The 18,541-nt window shown below is 44.9% G+C and overlaps 1 protein-coding gene across 2 annotated transcripts in view; it reads right to left on the bottom strand.

The window, feature by feature from the left end:
* Positions 1-18,541, bottom strand: part of LOC118505151 — a 109,991-nt gene that overhangs the window by 23,882 nt on the left and 67,568 nt on the right. For both annotated transcript variants that reach the window (XM_036040533.1, XM_036040543.1), the window contains exons 3-10: positions 16,597-16,706; positions 16,350-16,445; positions 15,352-15,487; positions 15,119-15,252; positions 14,759-14,930; positions 14,110-14,545; positions 12,590-12,804; positions 5,349-6,262 (exon numbers count right to left, since the gene is read on the bottom strand). In XM_036040533.1, coding sequence (XP_035896426.1) covers positions 6,069-6,262; positions 12,590-12,804; positions 14,110-14,545; positions 14,759-14,930; positions 15,119-15,252; positions 15,352-15,487; positions 16,350-16,445; positions 16,597-16,706 — 1,493 coding nt within the window. In that variant the 3' untranslated portion in view covers positions 5,349-6,068. The remainder of the gene's footprint in view (positions 1-5,348; positions 6,263-12,589; positions 12,805-14,109; positions 14,546-14,758; positions 14,931-15,118; positions 15,253-15,351; positions 15,488-16,349; positions 16,446-16,596; positions 16,707-18,541) is intronic.

Below are 18,541 nucleotides of genomic sequence, written 5' to 3'. Positions count from 1 at the left end.
TAGCACGGCCGGGAAGGAAAACCGGAAAATGGAAGGAAAACTCATTTTCACGAAATTAGAATTAAATCGACTGGATAGTCGGCGTATGGATGGAGGTGGTATAGCTATCAATGCTGTGCGTTCCCACCATTATTGGTAGACTTTGAGGAAGAAAATTTATTGGAGAGAGCTAGCGAGAGAGAGAGAGAGAGAGAGGCAGAGAGACTCATCGCATGCCTAAGGACACGTGTTGCGATTCGACCAGATCCCTCAGGTGCGAACGCGTGCGCCCGTCGAGTGCGGAAGTACGAAAGGACGGCGTGACGGCGTGATAGCTGTTCCAAGCACCCGTAATCAATTTAATTACACCCAGTATTCGCCGCGGTTTTCGATTCCGCTTTAGTGGATGGAAATTTATTCAACCGCCCCCCGTATCGGCTCCATCGATTGCTTGCAGCGAAAATTTCGAATTATCCCTACTCCAAACACGCGGTCGTGGAGGTAGTTTGCTGGTGGTTGTGGCTGAGCGTGCTGATGCGATACGGACATTAGAAACAGGTATCAATTGATATATGCTCGGCGTTGTTTCCGTAGAGTCCTCAGACATTCTCTTCAACCAGAAGGTCCTCAGCCATTCTCAATCCATCAACAAAAAAAAAGGTCCTCAGAAATTCTCAACTCTCCCGGAACCTCTAACATTAAAGCTTCTTGAGCCTGGCTCAACGCTTCCGACGTTAACAATGTTAACATCCACTATCAACAACATACCGAAAGGGCTTATCAGGCTATGCCAGTGATAGCACGCAACTTGAAGGAATTCCTCTCCAAGCGCGCTACATAATACGTCAAAAACGCTCGCAAAGCTGCTTGACACGAGCTTTGTGTTATACAATATCTCTCCCCTGCTTCTTTTTTTCGCTTCTTCTTCTTAGTTAAATAGCAGCTTATGGTTCGTCACGTTGCATGCCACCATCTCCCTAACGAGAGCAATTGTCCTCGTGGGGCCGCCATTATGTGTAGGTAGCTTGTCACTGGTTACCATTTTTAAACGGAACCGTGCAAAACATTATCGTGGCTCTCCCTCTCTCTTGCCGCCGAGAGCTACTCAACCGAAAGGTAAACATTATCATCCGTTTGCTGTTAAAATACACTGAGCACATATTTGCACGAATAGGCAGACATTGGCGTTGGTCTGGTTGGTTTTTTAGGTGTTCAGTTGCTGATGCTTGTTCTCTGCTATCATGTCTATCTGTTGTCCTACAAAATGGTGACAATCAAGCAACAATACCCATATAGGGAGGAAGAGTTATGAAGGATTTTTTGTCTTTGAGGTGGAGTTCTTTGTAGCAGCAAGAAGCTTGCGTAATTCTTCATCTGATAACACAAAACTCTGCTCCTCCAAGAAAAACTGCCAAACACCCATGCTCCGTGAACGGCCACCGCATTACCTTCATCTTCATCTAATCAGTGGCAGAGAAAGCATTTCAATGTAAACAGTCCCAAGGTTTTTGGGGTATTCATTTGGCCAATGTGCCTTTTTTGTTGTTTTTTTTTTGCTCGGGTACGATTCATTACAAACATTCACTTTTTAACACTCACCAGCACTAACTTCCCAGGAAAAAGGGTTACCGTACCCCTTAATGTCGCCTAAGACTCTCCGACAGCAGAAGTAGTGAAGTGCTTTGGGGTGAAGCTTTAACCAAGGGGTAGGTAGGTACATTATCATTTGATTACAGCCACCATTTTTTATACTGTTAGTAACGCTTGGAAAATGGCGCCCGGGAAATCTGATATGAGCTCAGGACGGTGGAATTGGAGATGGCGAATTCTTTCTTTCCCAAACAATTTCGAAAAACACTGTCAACACTATTTTGCTCCAATTTCTTGAGCTCATGGAGGATTTTGGAAAAAGGGTTTTCGACCAAACACCCCGAGCTTGATAGTTTTGAACAGGGGTTTAGTTGATGTAAGCCACTGGGAAGCTCGGGGCTCTCTCTCTCTCTCTCTCTCGCTCTTGCTTGGCATCCGGAATGATTGTGAGGTTTTATCCATTTCCGTTTCCCAAGGGTGCGACAAATAAGTAGGAGCTTAAGCGAACGACCGCGCTCCAACTTTCACCGCCACCGAACGGAGATGACATGGAAAATTGGGAAATGGGGTGCCGTATGTAATGAGTCGCGAATGTCGAACAACATTCCACGTGTAATGTGCAAATATCCGGCGGGAGAGAGAGAGAGAGATCCTATATGCAGGACGCTGTCTGTGATGGCGCTGGGGATTTTGAAAAGAACTGCAGAACCTAAGGAATGTTGGAGAGCTACGAATGACTCGGCGAAGGGATATCAAAACCTTTTTTTCTCCCCGGACGCCCCCCTCCCACACCCCCTTCCAAAAACATCTGGGTTTCCGGTTGTTTTCATCTAAATGGGATACCGTGTATGTGTGTGTGTATGTTTCCTGTTCCTTTTCTTTTCCTCTTTGGCTTCTATTGATTGCTTGCAGATTTTGCCTGGTAGGTCTTTACACTCAAGCCAACCACATTAGACCGTTCGAGTGGCCTGCCGGCCGTTTCGGGTTGGATCTAAAAAGGATGGCTCCCCCAGCTCGTGTTTGAGCTGTAGAAAATTAATTTTCTGAATCTAAAAGCCCAATTTCGGAGGCCTCCTTTTTGCGGGTTTACTCAACAACAGAGTGGTGAATGGGTGGAACAGGGAAAGTCAGGGGGAGAGGGAGGGAGACGCCCCTGAGGCGAAGTTTCCCGCAACCGTGCGCAACAGATTGTTTCAAATAGTTGTAGCCAAACAAGCGCTATCAGGCGCTGCTGAACGTTATGTAGGTCGGCAGTTTTAAACCATTTGAAAGCTCCCGGAGTCTCGGCGATGATTTAAGGGCCTGGCAGAGTTAAAGCATTAGGAAGTTAGTGGGTTAGTTGGGGTTTTTTTGGGGGAAAAGAGCAGCGGTTTAGACTTAGTAATTGTGTCGCGAGATAGTTTTGTTTCCCTAGCAGGCCTTTAATAGTTCAAGTGAACTTGTATGACTAATTGGTAGTTGGGTTTTATGGCTACTTGCTTTAATTCTTTTCTATAGTTACTAATCTCAAGGATTCTAAGGAAAATAGAGTTCGCGTTATAAATCTGTAGGATAAATGTTAAGAAATATTTTTAATCTCTGTAGACTATGCACTAAGTAACAGATAATCGAGCAAACAAAGTACGGAAAGAGAAAATGTAGGTATTATTGACGGCTTGTCAGGGTTAGCTGTTTAATATTCAGCCCAACAAAAAAAAAAAAAAAGAAATCAATCCAAACTCGATACTTTCCCCCCGCTTGAAGCCATAAAAAAACTCCAACATAAAGAAGAAACAAAAAGCTAGATAAAACGCCTTCATGCTATCCTGTTGAGAATTGTTGGGTGTGCTGTCGTGGGAAAAAAAAAACGAAAGTCAGTAAGAATGGGAAGAACATCGCAAGCTCTGAATAAATAAATTGAATTCCTCACGCGGGGATTTCCGTGTTGATTTCTTAATGTTTTGGGGCCTCCATTTATTCATTTGCATAGCGAAGGACACAGAAAACAGCGCAACAACAACCGCTCACCGATAATGAACTTTCTCTAACGGTGTTGGTTTTTTTTGGGCAACAGCTCTGGGAATAGGCAGAGCAGGTGGAAGTTGTCGAGCGTGCTATAGACATCATGATAACCATGACTGACCATGATGATAATGCTGATGGAATGAAATGGTTTGGTTTTATCTGTTGGTTGGTTGTTTTGCAACCACTGCGAGCAGAGCTACGCTGGATGAACTTTTTGACCCTTGGATGAACTTAAGCGAGTGAATGGTGTTAATGTTACTTGGGGGATTTATGTCGTATTCTCAGCAGGAACAGATCAAGAATAAATTCTTGGGACCTCAATTTTAACTTCAAGGAGAGGTGATTGCGGCGCCGGTCTTCACATGGCAGGACCGGGGTTTGAATCCCATCCGGACCGCCCACTCCCGTACGCAGAACTGACTATCCAGCTTCTGGTAAAATCAAATCATAGAAAAACCAGAATTTGGCAAGCCGCGACCTTTCAAGGTTTGCATTACCAAAAGAAGAATTTTTGGGTCCTCAACTTTAACTTGAGAAATCCTTGAAATAATTCTTTAAAGTTCAAATGTTTGACGGCCAGGCCGTTCTTTATGAATAAAAAAAAAAAAAAAAAAAAAAAATGTTTGACAGTAGCCCTGCGAGTAGATCTTCGCTGGATGAACCTTCTTCAACTTGAATGATCTTAAGCGAGTGAATAGTGTAAATGTCGTTTGGGGGATTTATGTCGTATTCTCAAGAATAAATTCTTCTGACTTTAACTTCAACTTCAAAATCCTTGAAAGAAGTCATCAAAGGTCCCCAAGGACTCAACAATCATCAACAATTATACCTTCAGAAGGCTCGTAGTTCTAATTAACTTAACAATTATTTCCAACTATTCATTGCAGTTACCTTTTTATGTCTTCACCCTCAACTGAACTCAACACAAGCGAAACCGACAATAGAAACTCAATCGAACAGCATGTTGATTAATTTTCCTCACCATCGCCTGCCAGCTCATGAGTTGGCTGACTGTTTGAAGAATGCGCCACTCAGAGAGCTCAGGCAACTATTTACATTTCGTTCCAGTGTTCTGGCGTGTGATGAAGCTAATTGGAGGGGGGGGGGGGAGATGGAGTGCCAGCTTACCGTCAGCCGTGATCGATCCCATCATTAGTTGCAATCAAGAGCAATAAAATTGAACACCGACGCCGCAAACACGCCGCATCGGAAATTTTGCACGGCACGTTTGCGCCGTAAGCCTGGTTTGTGACTATCCGGTTTCACTAACTGCTCCAGGTTTTGTGTTGACACCGGATCGGCATTGTTTGCTCGTCGTCGTGCCTTGTTTCGAACTGATTCCGTGTTTCCGTGGAGCAGAGGCCTCTGCCCTCTCGTCCATTGTGTCCGCCATTTGCAGAAAATGCAAACTCGTCTCAACGATGTCAGCAATAGCTCGCTAGCAGTCGTTACAGTTCGTTTGTGCATAGTTGATTCCTCGATTCTTTGCTCGTCATTCGTCACCGGTAAGCGTCATTAATCATTTAACCTTATTGTTGATAGATTTACATACTTGAGCAATAGTTTGTAATCGATGACGGGACTGTTCCAGGGATGGGTGACATGCGACATCAGTCAAACGGTACCAAGAAGAGTAATCAGCTCAGGTTGGTGTTTGATGTTTAACTTGAGCGAAAAATAGCGCTTCAAGAAATCTTAAAACGCTTCCATACGTTTCTAGACTTGCTGGAGTCGACCGGTTTTCGCCGATATAGCTGTCAATGTGCTTCACTTACCTTTCTTCCACGCTTGTTTATTCGGCGCGGCCCTGATGTCTCTGGACCGGGCAAGAGGACTTTGATTGGTGGTGGTGGATTTTCTTCTGGGAATGGTGATTTGTTGGTTGGTTGGTTGGTTGGTAGTGTGACACATATTTCTTTCGTATGCATTAAACGACTCCCTCACGCATTCCACGCACGCACGCGGATAAGCCATTTTTCTTCGTGCTTTCGGGAGAGCTTTTCACAGCCACAACGTATTCCTTTGTGCGTATCGCATTACCAATGCAATATGTCTTCCTACTTTCTGGACCCCACATTCGATTAGGGTACCATTCCCTGGGCGAATGAAAGCTAACCGGAACACAAACTGCACCAATTTTGATACACCTTCACTATCACTCGATGTTCGATGTTCGTCCCATAACCACAGAGTTCGTTCTGACGCATTGCACGAAACAACACTTTACATACACACTGGCTTATTACAGCATACATATACACAGATGCGCGGACACACACACCCCTCTAGGGTGATTCCCACACAAAAACACACGCGCAAAAAAAAACACAAACGGACACAATTTGGGGCATTGTAGGAAAAAAGAGCTGGAGCTAAATAGCGACATATCTTCATCCTTTGTGGTGGGGGACAGGGCTTGGAGAACTCCGTGACATTAGGCTCCACTGATCAGGCGGCCGGGCTATCGGGAAAGGTTTGTAGAAAGGATGCACCATTTACACTAGCAGGCGTGGTCGGAAGCGACGGTAAGCGACGCTCAGCGCCAATAAAGCACCGGTCAGCGCTACGGCGGAACGGCTGCGGACCGGCACCGAATGGAAGCTGTTTTGTGCGGCGCCCGAGTTGCCGAATGCGGCCATACCGCTCATCGACGGTTGGGGTGATGTTTGATCGTTCCGCTCAATGTCGACTGTAAGTAGAGATAGGTTGAAAAAGAAAACAGGAAGTTTAGTAGGAGAAGGTAACTTCAACTTAGGCGTGATCGGTGACCTAGAAAACATGTCCAGATATCTCTAAATGGAGTTTTGAAGTAAGTAAGAGATGGTAATAGTAGCAACACTTTAAATTACACATGATCATTAACGTAAACAACATGTCCCGAAATCTGTAAACCAAGTTTTGAAGTAAGAATGCGATGGTAATAGTCGTCCAACCTCAACTTAAAGGTCAAAAACGCAAAATGAAAAATTCTAAACAAAGTCGTGAAGTTGAACTTCTATCTTATGCATGGACGTCAACAGTGACGTAGACAACATGTCCAGAAATCTCTGTTGAAGTCTTGAAGTTAGTTTGAGTCGATAATAGTCGTTTAATGATAACTTGGACGTCATCAGTAACGTAGACAATATGTCCAGATATCTCAAAACCAAGTCGTGAAGTTAATCGGAGTTGGTAATAGCAGCCACGGTTAAAATTAGACATGATCAGTAACGTCGACAACATGTCCAGGAATCTCTTAGAGTCTTAAAGTTAGTTTGAGAGAATAATAGTCGTCCCACGTTAACTAAGACGTCATCAGTAACGTAAATAGCACATCCAGGAAACTCTAAACCAAGTCGTGAAGTTGGTAGGTTTTCTAACTCAAACCTGAACGTCATCAGTAACGTAGCCAACATATCCGGATATCTCTAGCCCAAGTCTTGAAGTAAGTATCAGCTGATAATTGTCGTATCCGTACATCCGATAACATATCCGAGAAACTCTAAACCCAGCAAAAAAAAAACTAGCTCCAATTATCTGAAAGAAAAGTCTTGCGAATAGACGTCAATTATCCCTAAGCTCTATCATCGAACTATTTAAAACCACAAATAAGGAACAATACACTTCTCACCACCATGCTCCGGCACGGTCGGTATAATCATCGGTACCTTACTTCACGGCCAAGGTACCGCCCAGGACAACTGCTAACTAGCGCTAGCAATAAAACAGCTTTTTGCACTCCAGACAAATCCTGCAGTGTGGCCTCGGGATCGAGAGTTTGTGAAGTAATTTTATCGCTTACAAAAAGCGATTTTTTTCCTGTTGTCGTTCTGTTCTGTACGCTACACTTCGGAGGTACTTCTGAGCGCTGGGTAATGAGGCCGGAAGTAATCGATGCTGATACGGCAAGGGTAACCAGCCAGCCTTGAGCCACGTTCGCTTCGAAGTAGTTAGGCTAGTGCATCGAGAACTTTGATGCGAACGGTAATTACTGCACACTGCTGGTCGGTTCGACACTGTGCATCGAACTAGGTCGGGCAGAATTCAGCCCGAACAAAAAAAAAAAAAAAAACCCCGGGAAGTTAAATAATGTTTTAAAGTTAAGTGTTAGTGTGAAAGAAAAGTTGGGCAAGAGTTCGAGGTACGCCGAAATAGTTTTAATGATTTTGAGCGTAGGGAATTCATTCACTTGACCAGGCTATTGTTCACCGGCAGTTGCGGTGCCTCAGCACTCTCGGCTTCACCTGGATTGTGTAATTCATCTGCGCTGCGTATTGCCTAATGTTAGGCGCTTCGATGGATTTAAATTCAAAAGCTGTGCATTTTTGTGCCGCACATTGAATTCAGCGTCCGATACACTACAAAATGGCGATTCGGATTGCAGGACTCTAGCCTTGTGTCCCTCGGGAAGGTAGAGGATTCAACCACTTTTACGAAGATGCGAATAGATACGCGGCGGTGGTCATAAATTCACTTGTTTTGTTGCAACTTTATGTCGCTGTTCCTCCGATGCGCGATAAGATGCTTTAACTAAATAAAAAAATATACTTTACTATAATGGGTTTGCGTATGCGGGAGTGCGAAAAGCATAAAAGCAAGCTAAAGGAAACCAGCAAAAAAAAGAAGAAAAATACAAGGAAAACATAAAGATGATAAAGTAGATAACATAGAGGGGTGTATTTTTTCTTCTTCTCTCGGTTAGCTTCACAATCTTTCCCACACGCTTTTCACGCGCGCGCGCGCACGTTTTACGAACGCGTACAATATTGTTGTACCCAATGTTTTCTAATTGAATTTTCCCAGACGGGTGCTGGCTTTTTTTGTTGTTGTTGTACCCCTGTTGTTGGTCGAAATGAGCTACTTTTCAAAATGACCATCGAACCATTAGGGATAAGGCACAGGGTTTTAGCAGGGGGTGGTGGAAGGGTGAGCGGTTGGTAGTAACATTTTCCACCCCGAAGCAAAACGGTTTGCTGCCAGCACGCGGCGAGTGTGATAGAAAATGGGTAGAGGTAAATTACGTAGGAAGTAAAAGAGCTTTGACAAATGGAAGCTATTAGGGGTTGATTATTTGCTTCACGGCTTCACCCGGAAACGCGATAAATATGGGTGGAAGGGGAAAGCGGGGCGAAGAAAATGTGTTTTTTTCCGGCATTTTTCTTTTCTCTCTCGTTCCGTCCTCGCCCGGTGTGTTGTCGGTGTTGGGGAAAGAAATAGAAACTTGTCCTTTTCCTCCGTTGGTCAAAAACACGTAACGAAGCTGTTTATAGATGGCACTCATTAGGCGGTTTAAATTTCAAACAAAACAAATCATGTTACAGATGCTCCATTTAGTGCAGGGAACGATTAGGCCACACTGCAATGGAGTGGAAATTAATAAAATTGCGCTCTGTTTGTTGATGAGAAGAAAAATAGTTGTATCGGGGTATTTTAAAATATCCCAAGAGCAAGAGAGTAAGAGAGTGTGTGAGTTCTCCTCTTTAGTATTCTTCTTGGGACTTTTTGCAAGCTTTATGACTTTAATCACTCGTAGGAAGCTGGAAAAATATTTTGGTGAAGATATCTGAGGACTCTCGGGTCCGAGATTCGAAACCAATCCCTTCGTATCGATAGCTAGCGCCGCTATCAACTATACCATCATGCTTACCTCAGTAGATGAACGACAAATGGTCTTCATAAGCCACAACGCTATGCTTCGGACAGAATACGACTTTTCCATCCCAATTCATTTACCTTACAAATGTTTGATGAATAGATTTTGTAGAGGTACACATAAAAAAAAACAACAGAAGCAACATAAATATCCACTCAAACCATATTACAATAATTGCAACGGAGAAGCGGCGTATCCGTACCCTGCCGTGTGCCCGGTCTGTGGCAATGACCGAAACTCGTTCTGCCTGCTGGAAGGGAAATCCTGTTGCGCTTCTAAACCAACAAACGGAGCTGTCCATTACAGCACAAAAAAAAAAACACAAGCAGCAAGTAGCCGGCTTCCTTCCCTAACTCTCAGCATTTCTCACCGTAACAGCTTGTGGGCTCTAGCTAGCTAGCTTTCGCGCCGAAACGACGAAACAGGTGACGGAAAGGGTCCTGAAGGCGGAGAGAGTTCGCGAGGATAAAATAAACGATGCAAAAGCAACATCATCAGCAGCAGCAGCAAACCGAAGACCATGCACCGACGCAAAAGGCGAGGAGGTAAAGATAAATAAACAATGATGAATGCCTTCGTTGTCAACTACAAAAGAGGATACTTCATTTCTTTTTGTGTTTCTCGTGCCATTTTGCTCCTCACCTTACCCGCCCCAACCCATCCCGCCACTGTCGGCATTTGTACTTTTCCTTCGTTGTGTTTTTTTTTTTAGTGCCGCGAAACCCTTTTTGCTTGTTAATGATGTTGCTTTTGTTCTCTCGCATTTTGTATGTGTGTATGCTGAACGCAAAAAAAAACAGTAGGATGTCGAAGAAGAATACAGGAGGAAGTGCTTACTTTGGGATAAGAACTGTTTTGTTTTCTTATGACATCAACTTTTCGTTTCGCCGGGTGGTTCGTTTTGCTTCTCGTTTTCCCACGGGGAATTTTAACGACAGCTGGGGAAAAAGGCGAGTCACTAGTACGAGGGCTAGCCAGCAACATCGCGGTATCATGGTATGTACCCTACTACCGGGATCAATGGCTACCTAAAAGGGAGAGAAGAAATGCAAGACTAACCGGTCGTCTCGATGAGCAGGATTCTGTCATTATTGTATGGTAATAGATTTATCTTGCTTTATATTGCTAGCTATATAGTTAAATAGTTTAAGACACAATAAGCAGGAATCATTATTTAAAATCTGTTTTACTGGAGACATTCGCACCTCTAGGTTGCTTTCCCTGCAGTTCGCTAATTCGCAGCCGGTTTTTCGGTGCAGCAGCGATTTTGTTGGTTTCATGATAAAATCTGAATCTGTTGGGAGGTTCACTCGTTGGCCTGCTTGTGGTAAAATTGAGTTTTTTTTTGTTTAAAAGTTTGTTTTGTCAGAAATTTCCAAGCCTTTGTCGAGAAATTAACGCCGCCGAGAGAAAGTGAGGTCTCGCACAAACCGGTGCAGTGGTTTTATTTTTCCGGCCCCTCAAAAAACCCCGTAACTGGTGGAGTGGTTTTGTGGAAACGGCTTTTTGCGGTCGCTGCTGGTCACTCTGGAGTGCATCCGCGAGCATCCGTGCTAACCTCATTTTATTACCGGTTGACAGATTTGTTGTGCGAGAATTAAGAAACTATTTAAGAGAGTTTGTGCCGGTGAAAAGTTAGGTCCCGATGTTGTACGGCGCCGTTTAGATAAAATCTGAGAATTATGTCACCCTGCAGGCTGATGGCGTTGATAACCGAGCCTGTCCGACTCAGACGCACAGGGTTTTGGTTTTATAGCTGGAGTGTATAGCTACGCAAAATGAGCTCAAGGTGTGGTCAAAACTGGGAACTGGGATATATGGCCACTAGTTGCCGAGTCCTAAAGCAAGTTAGAGGTAATTGAGCAGCTCGTACTCATACTAGTGGAGTAACCTCATGAAAAAGAGGAAGAAGAATATACTTTTACTCTGTAATCCTCTAGATATTCAAGACACACACAGACACCCTGTCCAGTAATGTTATTCCAACCTCAAGTTAATAAAATAATATTTAGACCACCAGTTGGGATTCTGCTCGTCCCATAGTGGATAGGTCCTTGAAGACTTTGGGGAGCGTAGCTGGAGGGACAGCAGCTGAACAGGTTCCAGATGCTGCCAGAAGTTCGGGTCGGCTGACAGTACCAGAATGAAACAAAATTTATTACAATCTTTAAGCTCCCGGGCGCTGCCGAAGGATGGTAGGCGACGTACGATGCTCGTTATTCGTTCCTACGTTCACAGCTTCTTCGCCGTTACGATTCAACACAAACCTCTTCTTTATATGGCCTTTGTGTGAGGGGGGATGTTAAATGATACATCTTTTTGAAGGTCAACCAATGGACGACTTTTTATATCATACCGAGGATACGATAACTTCAGGATCTTCAGAGCTAGCAAATATAAATCAAAGGTACCATAGACATCAGGCCAGCTACTACGACTTCAAATGTAATGAGATGTAAAATAGTAAAATTAAACGTGTGAACAATTTATCCCCGCATCACGAAAAACCCCAAATCCAAACTTAAAGCTTAAAAAAGGGTAGAAAACTAATTAAATGTTACAGTGGCTGGAGCGTTCCCGCTTCACAGAAAGGCTCGCCCGAAAAAGAGTTGGTGGAATTGAAATTAATGCAGGTTCATGAATGGCAAACAATTTCGCCGAAATCTCGACCGGGCGGAAACCAGCAAAAGGTATGCATTCCACACTCCAATCCGTGCATTTACCACTCAGTAGCAAATAATTACTCGCGTGAGGATGAGAAGAGCAATAAGAGCGTCAAACAGAAAGAGAGAGATAACGGAAAAAAAGGACAAACAAAAGTCGTTGGTTGCCCTCCACGAGCCAACCAGTGCCGGTCCGATGCGTTGGTAAAGATTGTGGTTTTGCTTTGCAGAAGATAGCAATCTTTTGTTTATTCCCATCTCCACAACTCCAACGCTAACCTCCATCGTCAGCATGGCTCGACTGGTGCTGCGAGCGCTCTGCTTTTGTTCAGGTGTTTATTGAGCTGGAAATAGCGGGCTTAAGGAGGGGGTTTTTCGTTGAGGCAAGCCATCATCCTCGGATTCAACCGTGGCAAGCGTGGGACACAAGCGAAACGAGACGAGCAAACCGAGGGATCATAAAAATAATAGTAGGTGCAGGAGAAAAATTTGCCTTGGCAAGCAGTTTTGCGCTGTGATGACGCTACCAGCAGCCAATTGTCAACAGTGGATTTCATCTAATAAGCATCCAGCGAAGAGAAATTGCGGTTTCGCTGAACAGCTACTGGAGCTGTGGGTGCACAGCACGTGTACAACAAATGGCTGGATCGTATCGGGATTGAGTTGAAGTCCTAAGACTTTTGAGACTTAAGAGAGCTGAAGCTATGGAGCGGAGACTTACGTTTGATCAGCGAAGTCTTATAGTCGGCGTACTGCTCGCCCGGCTCTACGTGCGCCGGTATGGTCGCTAGGCAGGTGATCTCTATCCGGCCGAGGCTGTCCGTCAGTGCTTCGGTGATGCGGATCGACAGCTGACTGTAGGAGGCAAACACCCGGTGACTCTTGCGCTGCTCACCCTCGTTGACGTGCCGTCGATATTTGTGCTCGAACGAGGGACTGCAACAAATTGGAGAAAAAGGGAAAGAAAAACAGGTGTTGAAGTACACTAGGAAATATCTTGGTGCCGTATCTGAAGTAGACAACTTGCTGGCAGAATAAGTTCCGCCCTGGATATTGTTGAAATGCTTCAAAAGGTGTTCAGACATCATCTCAGACATATAAGGTAGAGTCCAGAAGTTTCGTGACAGCTTCAGATTCAATCTCCGAGTTGTCTACTTAATCTTGATCAGAGTCCAGCGTTGTCCACGATATCACCAGTTCATCTCAGAAACCCTGTAGCACGGCACATCTCTAAGCGACTTCCCTTATAAAGATATCTGAAGTTAATGTCCATAAGTCTCGGGACACAGGACAGCTGTCCTCGTACCAATGACGCTCGGCCGTGCGATAAAAATACATTCAAGGATTTAGTTACACGAAAACCTAGTAGGTCATTAAATCAAAAAGAGAGAGAGAGAGCGCCATCTGCTCAGTTCTCACGGCCTTCTCAATTGGTGGTCCTCATAGAAACCCTCCTTGTACAAACCTATTAATTGCCGGGTTTGTAGTGGAAGGAATAAATTCCTTGGAGCTTTTCTCTGTTTCTTGGATCCTTGAAGTTGAATCAGTGAATGTCGGACACAGAGAGACTTTTAGCAGAACATCTCTTCAATCATGCGGACGAGTAGTTAAAGTACTTGCTTCAAGGATTTCTCGGTCAATGTGAGGTACCCAAGTTTGCTGCCAGTTTCGTACGGTGTAATTGCACGAAACACGACGAAAGGTATCAGTTTACCTTTCTGGTGCAGATTGTTTTGCGTTAGATGCTACTTTTTGTCCTTGTCTTTCTTTTTTTTGCTCGGGGCACCAACTAACTCCTTCTGGACATATTAATTGGTTCAATATATTGATGCCCTTCGTAGCTTCGCACTGACATCTATCAAGAAAAATGTGCCCGGGGATGTTTCTCGTTAGGAATGTAATCGTTTACCATCATCGGACACGCAACCGTGCCAGCACAGCCTTGACTGATAATTAATTAATATTGTTTTTCGGCTACGGTTGCTCCAGCCGATGACGAGATCGAAGGTGACGTGGGTTTCCACGGGGGAGGAAGAGTTGAGTGAAAGTTATTGTTCCGTGTTTAGCTACTATTGAGAGGCTATAATCAGCTTGCTTAGGGGAGCTGCCGAGTTCGGACACATGACTCGCGCTGAGTTAAACGTGTTGTTGGTCCCCGGTCGGGTGGTAGAACCGACACTTGGTAGAGCGACACCTGTCCCTCTGTTCTACGGGTACTCGAGTCTATTAAAGGATACTTACCGATGCTTTCGGTAGCCATTGTCATAGTGCTGCTGTTGTTGCTGTAGCTGCTTATTGTCGTAGTACTGGTTATAGTTGTAGTTGTAGTCGTTACGCTGCCAAGTCTTTTTATCACTCTCCTCCACAATGATGTCGGGCGCACCGAGCCCCGGCCCGGTACCGAGCGATCCCAGACCGGCCATCCCGCCGAAGCTGCCGTACGCGGAACCACCGAATGCTCCGTTCAGCAGGCCGATCGTACTGCCGCCGCTTCGCTCCCGGCCCGGGTGATGCATCTTGATGCCGTAGTTGTAGCCACTCTCGAAGCTGTTGTAGCCGATGTTGGGCTGAATCTCGAAGCTACCCGAGTAGCCACCGTTACCGCCCCCAACTCCGCCGCCCAATCCCATCGAGCTGGTCGATTTGGTCAATTTATCCTGGAAGTCGTTTTCCACCGCTATCGGTAGTCCGTGGAGATGTCAGGAAGCGATGGTAAGAGTATAGGACGAGTAAATACATTAGACACTAATTATATAGAGCTGGCGCTCGGTGAGCTACGCGTACAAGCATTTCAAGCTAAATCTAACTAAACTAAAACAATTTGCTCAGTAGAAGTCCTTGAAGATATTTCGTCAGAATCAACCGCAGGATGTCTGACACTATCCCTTACCTTTCGTCCGTTGCTTTAGTTCCTTTAAGCTACCACTGCTGGAAGAACTGCTACCGGAACCGATGACCTTCCCGTGGTAAACTGTCGTTTGCTGTCCGAGCGGTGGCTGTACTTTCGAGCGATGGCTATTTTTTGAGTTATGATGTAGCTGCCGTACGTGAGCATCATCCACCTGTGAGTGTGTGTGTGTGTGCGGGGATTAAAAACGGTTCACGTTACTCGTGACATACACGAATTAAGTAATATTTATTGAATGGAAGTACTTTAACCGAAAGACCAAACGAATTATTATGAGCGTATGAGTTCGGACGACAGAACTTTGAGCATTAGTGGACCCGAGCTTAAGGATTTGCTTCTTACCAGTTTACCATTAATCAACCACGTAATGTGCGGTGATGGGCGGGCTCTCGATGTGGTACAGTTCGCGATGAGCATATCGCCGTAGTACAGCTGTTCCTTGGCAAACTCAATGTTCGGTGGTCCCTTCTGTGGCACTGTTGTTAATGGGAGAGATTTGTAGCACGAACGTACAAAAAAAAACCGAACGTCAGTAACCGTTCACAGAGTTACATAAGACGAGTCCCGGCACTTACGCATCACGTGCAGCATTTCATCGTTTGATGCTTTGGTGAAGATGGGCGTATCGGTCGACACTTCGCAGTAGTACGAGCCGGATGCATCGTAGTCCACATTCTTCAGAGTAAGCGTTGACGGAGTCACCTTTTTCCACTGGTCAGGTTCATGTGATGGGAAGGCAAGCAAATCAGAGAGAGAGAAAGAGAGAGAGAGAAAGAGAGAGAGAAACACATTTAATTACAAGCTACATCAACATCAAGAATGCAATGGTTTCTGGTTGGACTTTTTTTTTCACCCCTTGGAAAGGAAGTTAATGCTGATGCTTTATGGTTTGCGGCGAATGGTTTATGATGCCCGCGCGCCCCAAGCGGTATATAAGGAGTTAATGGTTTTCCGGCGGTCGGACACGGATAGTCGATAGATGTAGACACATTCCGAATACCACACCTAGATCGACGGTGGTAATAAAATATATTTTCTGGCTGGTTTTTCTTTCGGGGCACCGAGAAGTACCCTCCGCATAACGTATTGAAGTCGTTTGTTTTGCTTTAACAAGCCCGACCAAGATTGCCCCAGTGACGCAGGGTTCACCTGACCGGTGTGCGTTGGGGGCGAGAATGCGATTTTTAATGGCACCCGGGTAATGGCATGGCAGCCAATGGGTGGCCGTTCTTTGAGCAAGCAACCGCGCTAAAAGGTCTTAAAAAGGTAGACGTTAAATATAGGTGTTTATTGAAATTTCGCTTTTCGCGGCGTAAAATGGCGACCAAGAGACGTAAGGAAGTGCATAAAGTCCGGTCCGGCTCATTAAGGAAGATTTTGTGTTTCTGGCATGTCGATTCATTTCAGCACCGGACAAGATTTGTAGCCGAGAGGCGAAAAGGAACATCGAAGTTAATCGAAGGTACATCGTTAACAGGCCTCGTCTGACGGAGTCCTCGTCTATTATCCGCATTATGGAGTAGCTGTCAAATATCTTCAAAGTATCTACAGTACAAAGGGGTTAAAGACTTACATCAATTTCGGCACCAGGTATACTGTAGTTCCGGTACGGTGGGCTTCGTCCTTTAATATACTCAAAAATTTTGCTGTCTTCTTTGAGAAAGGTCACCTAGAATCGTGAGGACATAAAAAAGACAGTGTAGAGTAGCAATTTATCTCTCGGAATCAATTGCAAATGGAATTCTGGAACCAGCTCCAGAAACTGGTGCGAGAAACAAACACTCTCGCGAGTCCAAATCCCATCAGCTTGACAACCTTACCTTGTAGAGGATGTCTGGCAAAACATCATTTTCGCAATAGAGTGCCACCGCACTGCCACGCTCAACGTACTTTTTAACCACGAGCTGTACATTCACTGTTGATTGTCCCTCTGCGAATGGAAAGGAAAAGACAAGAGAGCAAACACACTTCAATATAAATACTTTGCGATCTGTGGGCAACGGAGCAAGAACAACAGGAGTGTCTGTCGGTGCGGTGTGTACTGTATAGGTGTGTCTATGATTTGCTGTTGCTGCTGCTTAATATTGTAGTGCATCTTTTAGAAAGAAGAATTCCGGACGACTGGTGGATGTATTACAGTGGAAAGAAGGGATGAAAAGGATGGTCAGAAAACTAAAGCATGACAGAACGGAACGCTTGCGCTGTGGATTGGATGTTTTTTCTTCAAGAATTTTTCGAGAAAATGGACAGGTGCGACATCCGATAAAGATTTTCTGGGAGGTTCTTGAAAGAAGAAGTAAAAACGTCAGTTATAAAGACTGGGTTGAAAAGTATATTGATTTTGAAGGTTAAGTTAGCGGAGAACTGACATCCTAGAAGCGATAATAATTTATTAGTAGATGCATCTTGGCGAACTTCAAGTTGATCTAGAAATAGACGAAGAATGTGAGGACTCTATACCCTTAGTCTCAGCAAGTATTGAGAGCTGATGTATTTAATTCATCGTAGAATTCCTGAACGTCAACTCACTCAATGAAGCCCTGCGATATGAGCTCTAGCAAAAATTCCGAAGCTTAACTGATGCTCCAGATACCTCCGGGTTACATCAAAACACATCAGGATAGCTCAGGAATCTACCAGAGGACTGCTTCTTCCGACAGAGTATATAGCTAGATTCCTCAAGAATTAGACTCCACACGACTTGGACATTCGTTCGAACTACTCGGAAATTTTCCGGATATTCGTTTGCGTCATAGCTTGAAAGCTATTACCTGCTCTTCCGATTGATTCCGCGACAGTTAGGGGATAGATCCCGGACCGATCGATGATGTGATAGATTCTAAATGTTCTCGGAGCTCTATCAAGCCGATTCCGATTAAGGAAGCATTTTACCCATTACTGACGCTCAATGAGCTTTGCCCGTCAAATCCATCACTACCGTGACCACCATGCTGGGTGCGATTTGTTTCCGATCTTCTCCAGAATGTCCGCTCTCTAATGACTCGTCGTAGCGTGAGTTGATAGAGAATTTAATTTAATTTCTTCTGAAGCATTTGATTGTTTGTCCAGCAAAAGTTACATTCCACAACAGGGACGAGCAGAGCGCCCAGAAAGCGTCCGTCTACACGTCTTCTCACCGATAAGACAATACGCAAGGACCTCCCTTAAGTACACACACACACACACAGGTTCTGTTGGCCAATTTGAATTTTAGATGGCTCCGAGGCGTTTCCAGCGCGTTTCCTCGCACCACGCACCAAAAATTGTGCCTACACAGGGCTTTACGCACAGCTGCCCGCTTTACATAATCTAAATATGTACGCCTTCCTCGGGTCAGTGCGTGTTTCGACGTAAGGACACGCTAGGCACTGCCCTGGCATCCGTATCCTTCTGTGGCGTTGCGCTAACCGCCACCCACCAACGGCGTAACGAGGGCAGAGAATTAAATTCAATTCAAATGGCATAATTCTTCCCGATCCCGAAACCGGAGCTGATGTCGATGGTTGGACGGAGATGTATGCGTGTCGTACGTGTCCTCCCGCATCTTCCTGTCAACTTGTACCCTTTTTGTCACGCCCGGTCTGTGCCTGTGTTGAAATGAGGAAGATCGTGGTGGTTTGTGTGTGAGTAGCGAGACACAGAAAGCCCTCTAAATGCACATGGTCGGTCGTCATCGATTTGACCAAAAGGGGATAACACGAGCTGCTTTATCCCTGTCTCTGTGTGTGTGTGTGTGTGAGTATGTGTCTATAACGCTCGGGCTAA

The sequence above is a fragment of the Anopheles stephensi genome, chromosome X (assembly GCF_013141755.1).
Source record: "Anopheles stephensi strain Indian chromosome X, UCI_ANSTEP_V1.0, whole genome shotgun sequence".
NCBI lineage: Eukaryota > Metazoa > Arthropoda > Insecta > Diptera > Culicidae > Anopheles > Anopheles stephensi.
Note: the sequence above shows the minus strand (reverse complement) of the source record. Positions and strands in the feature narration are given on the sequence as shown.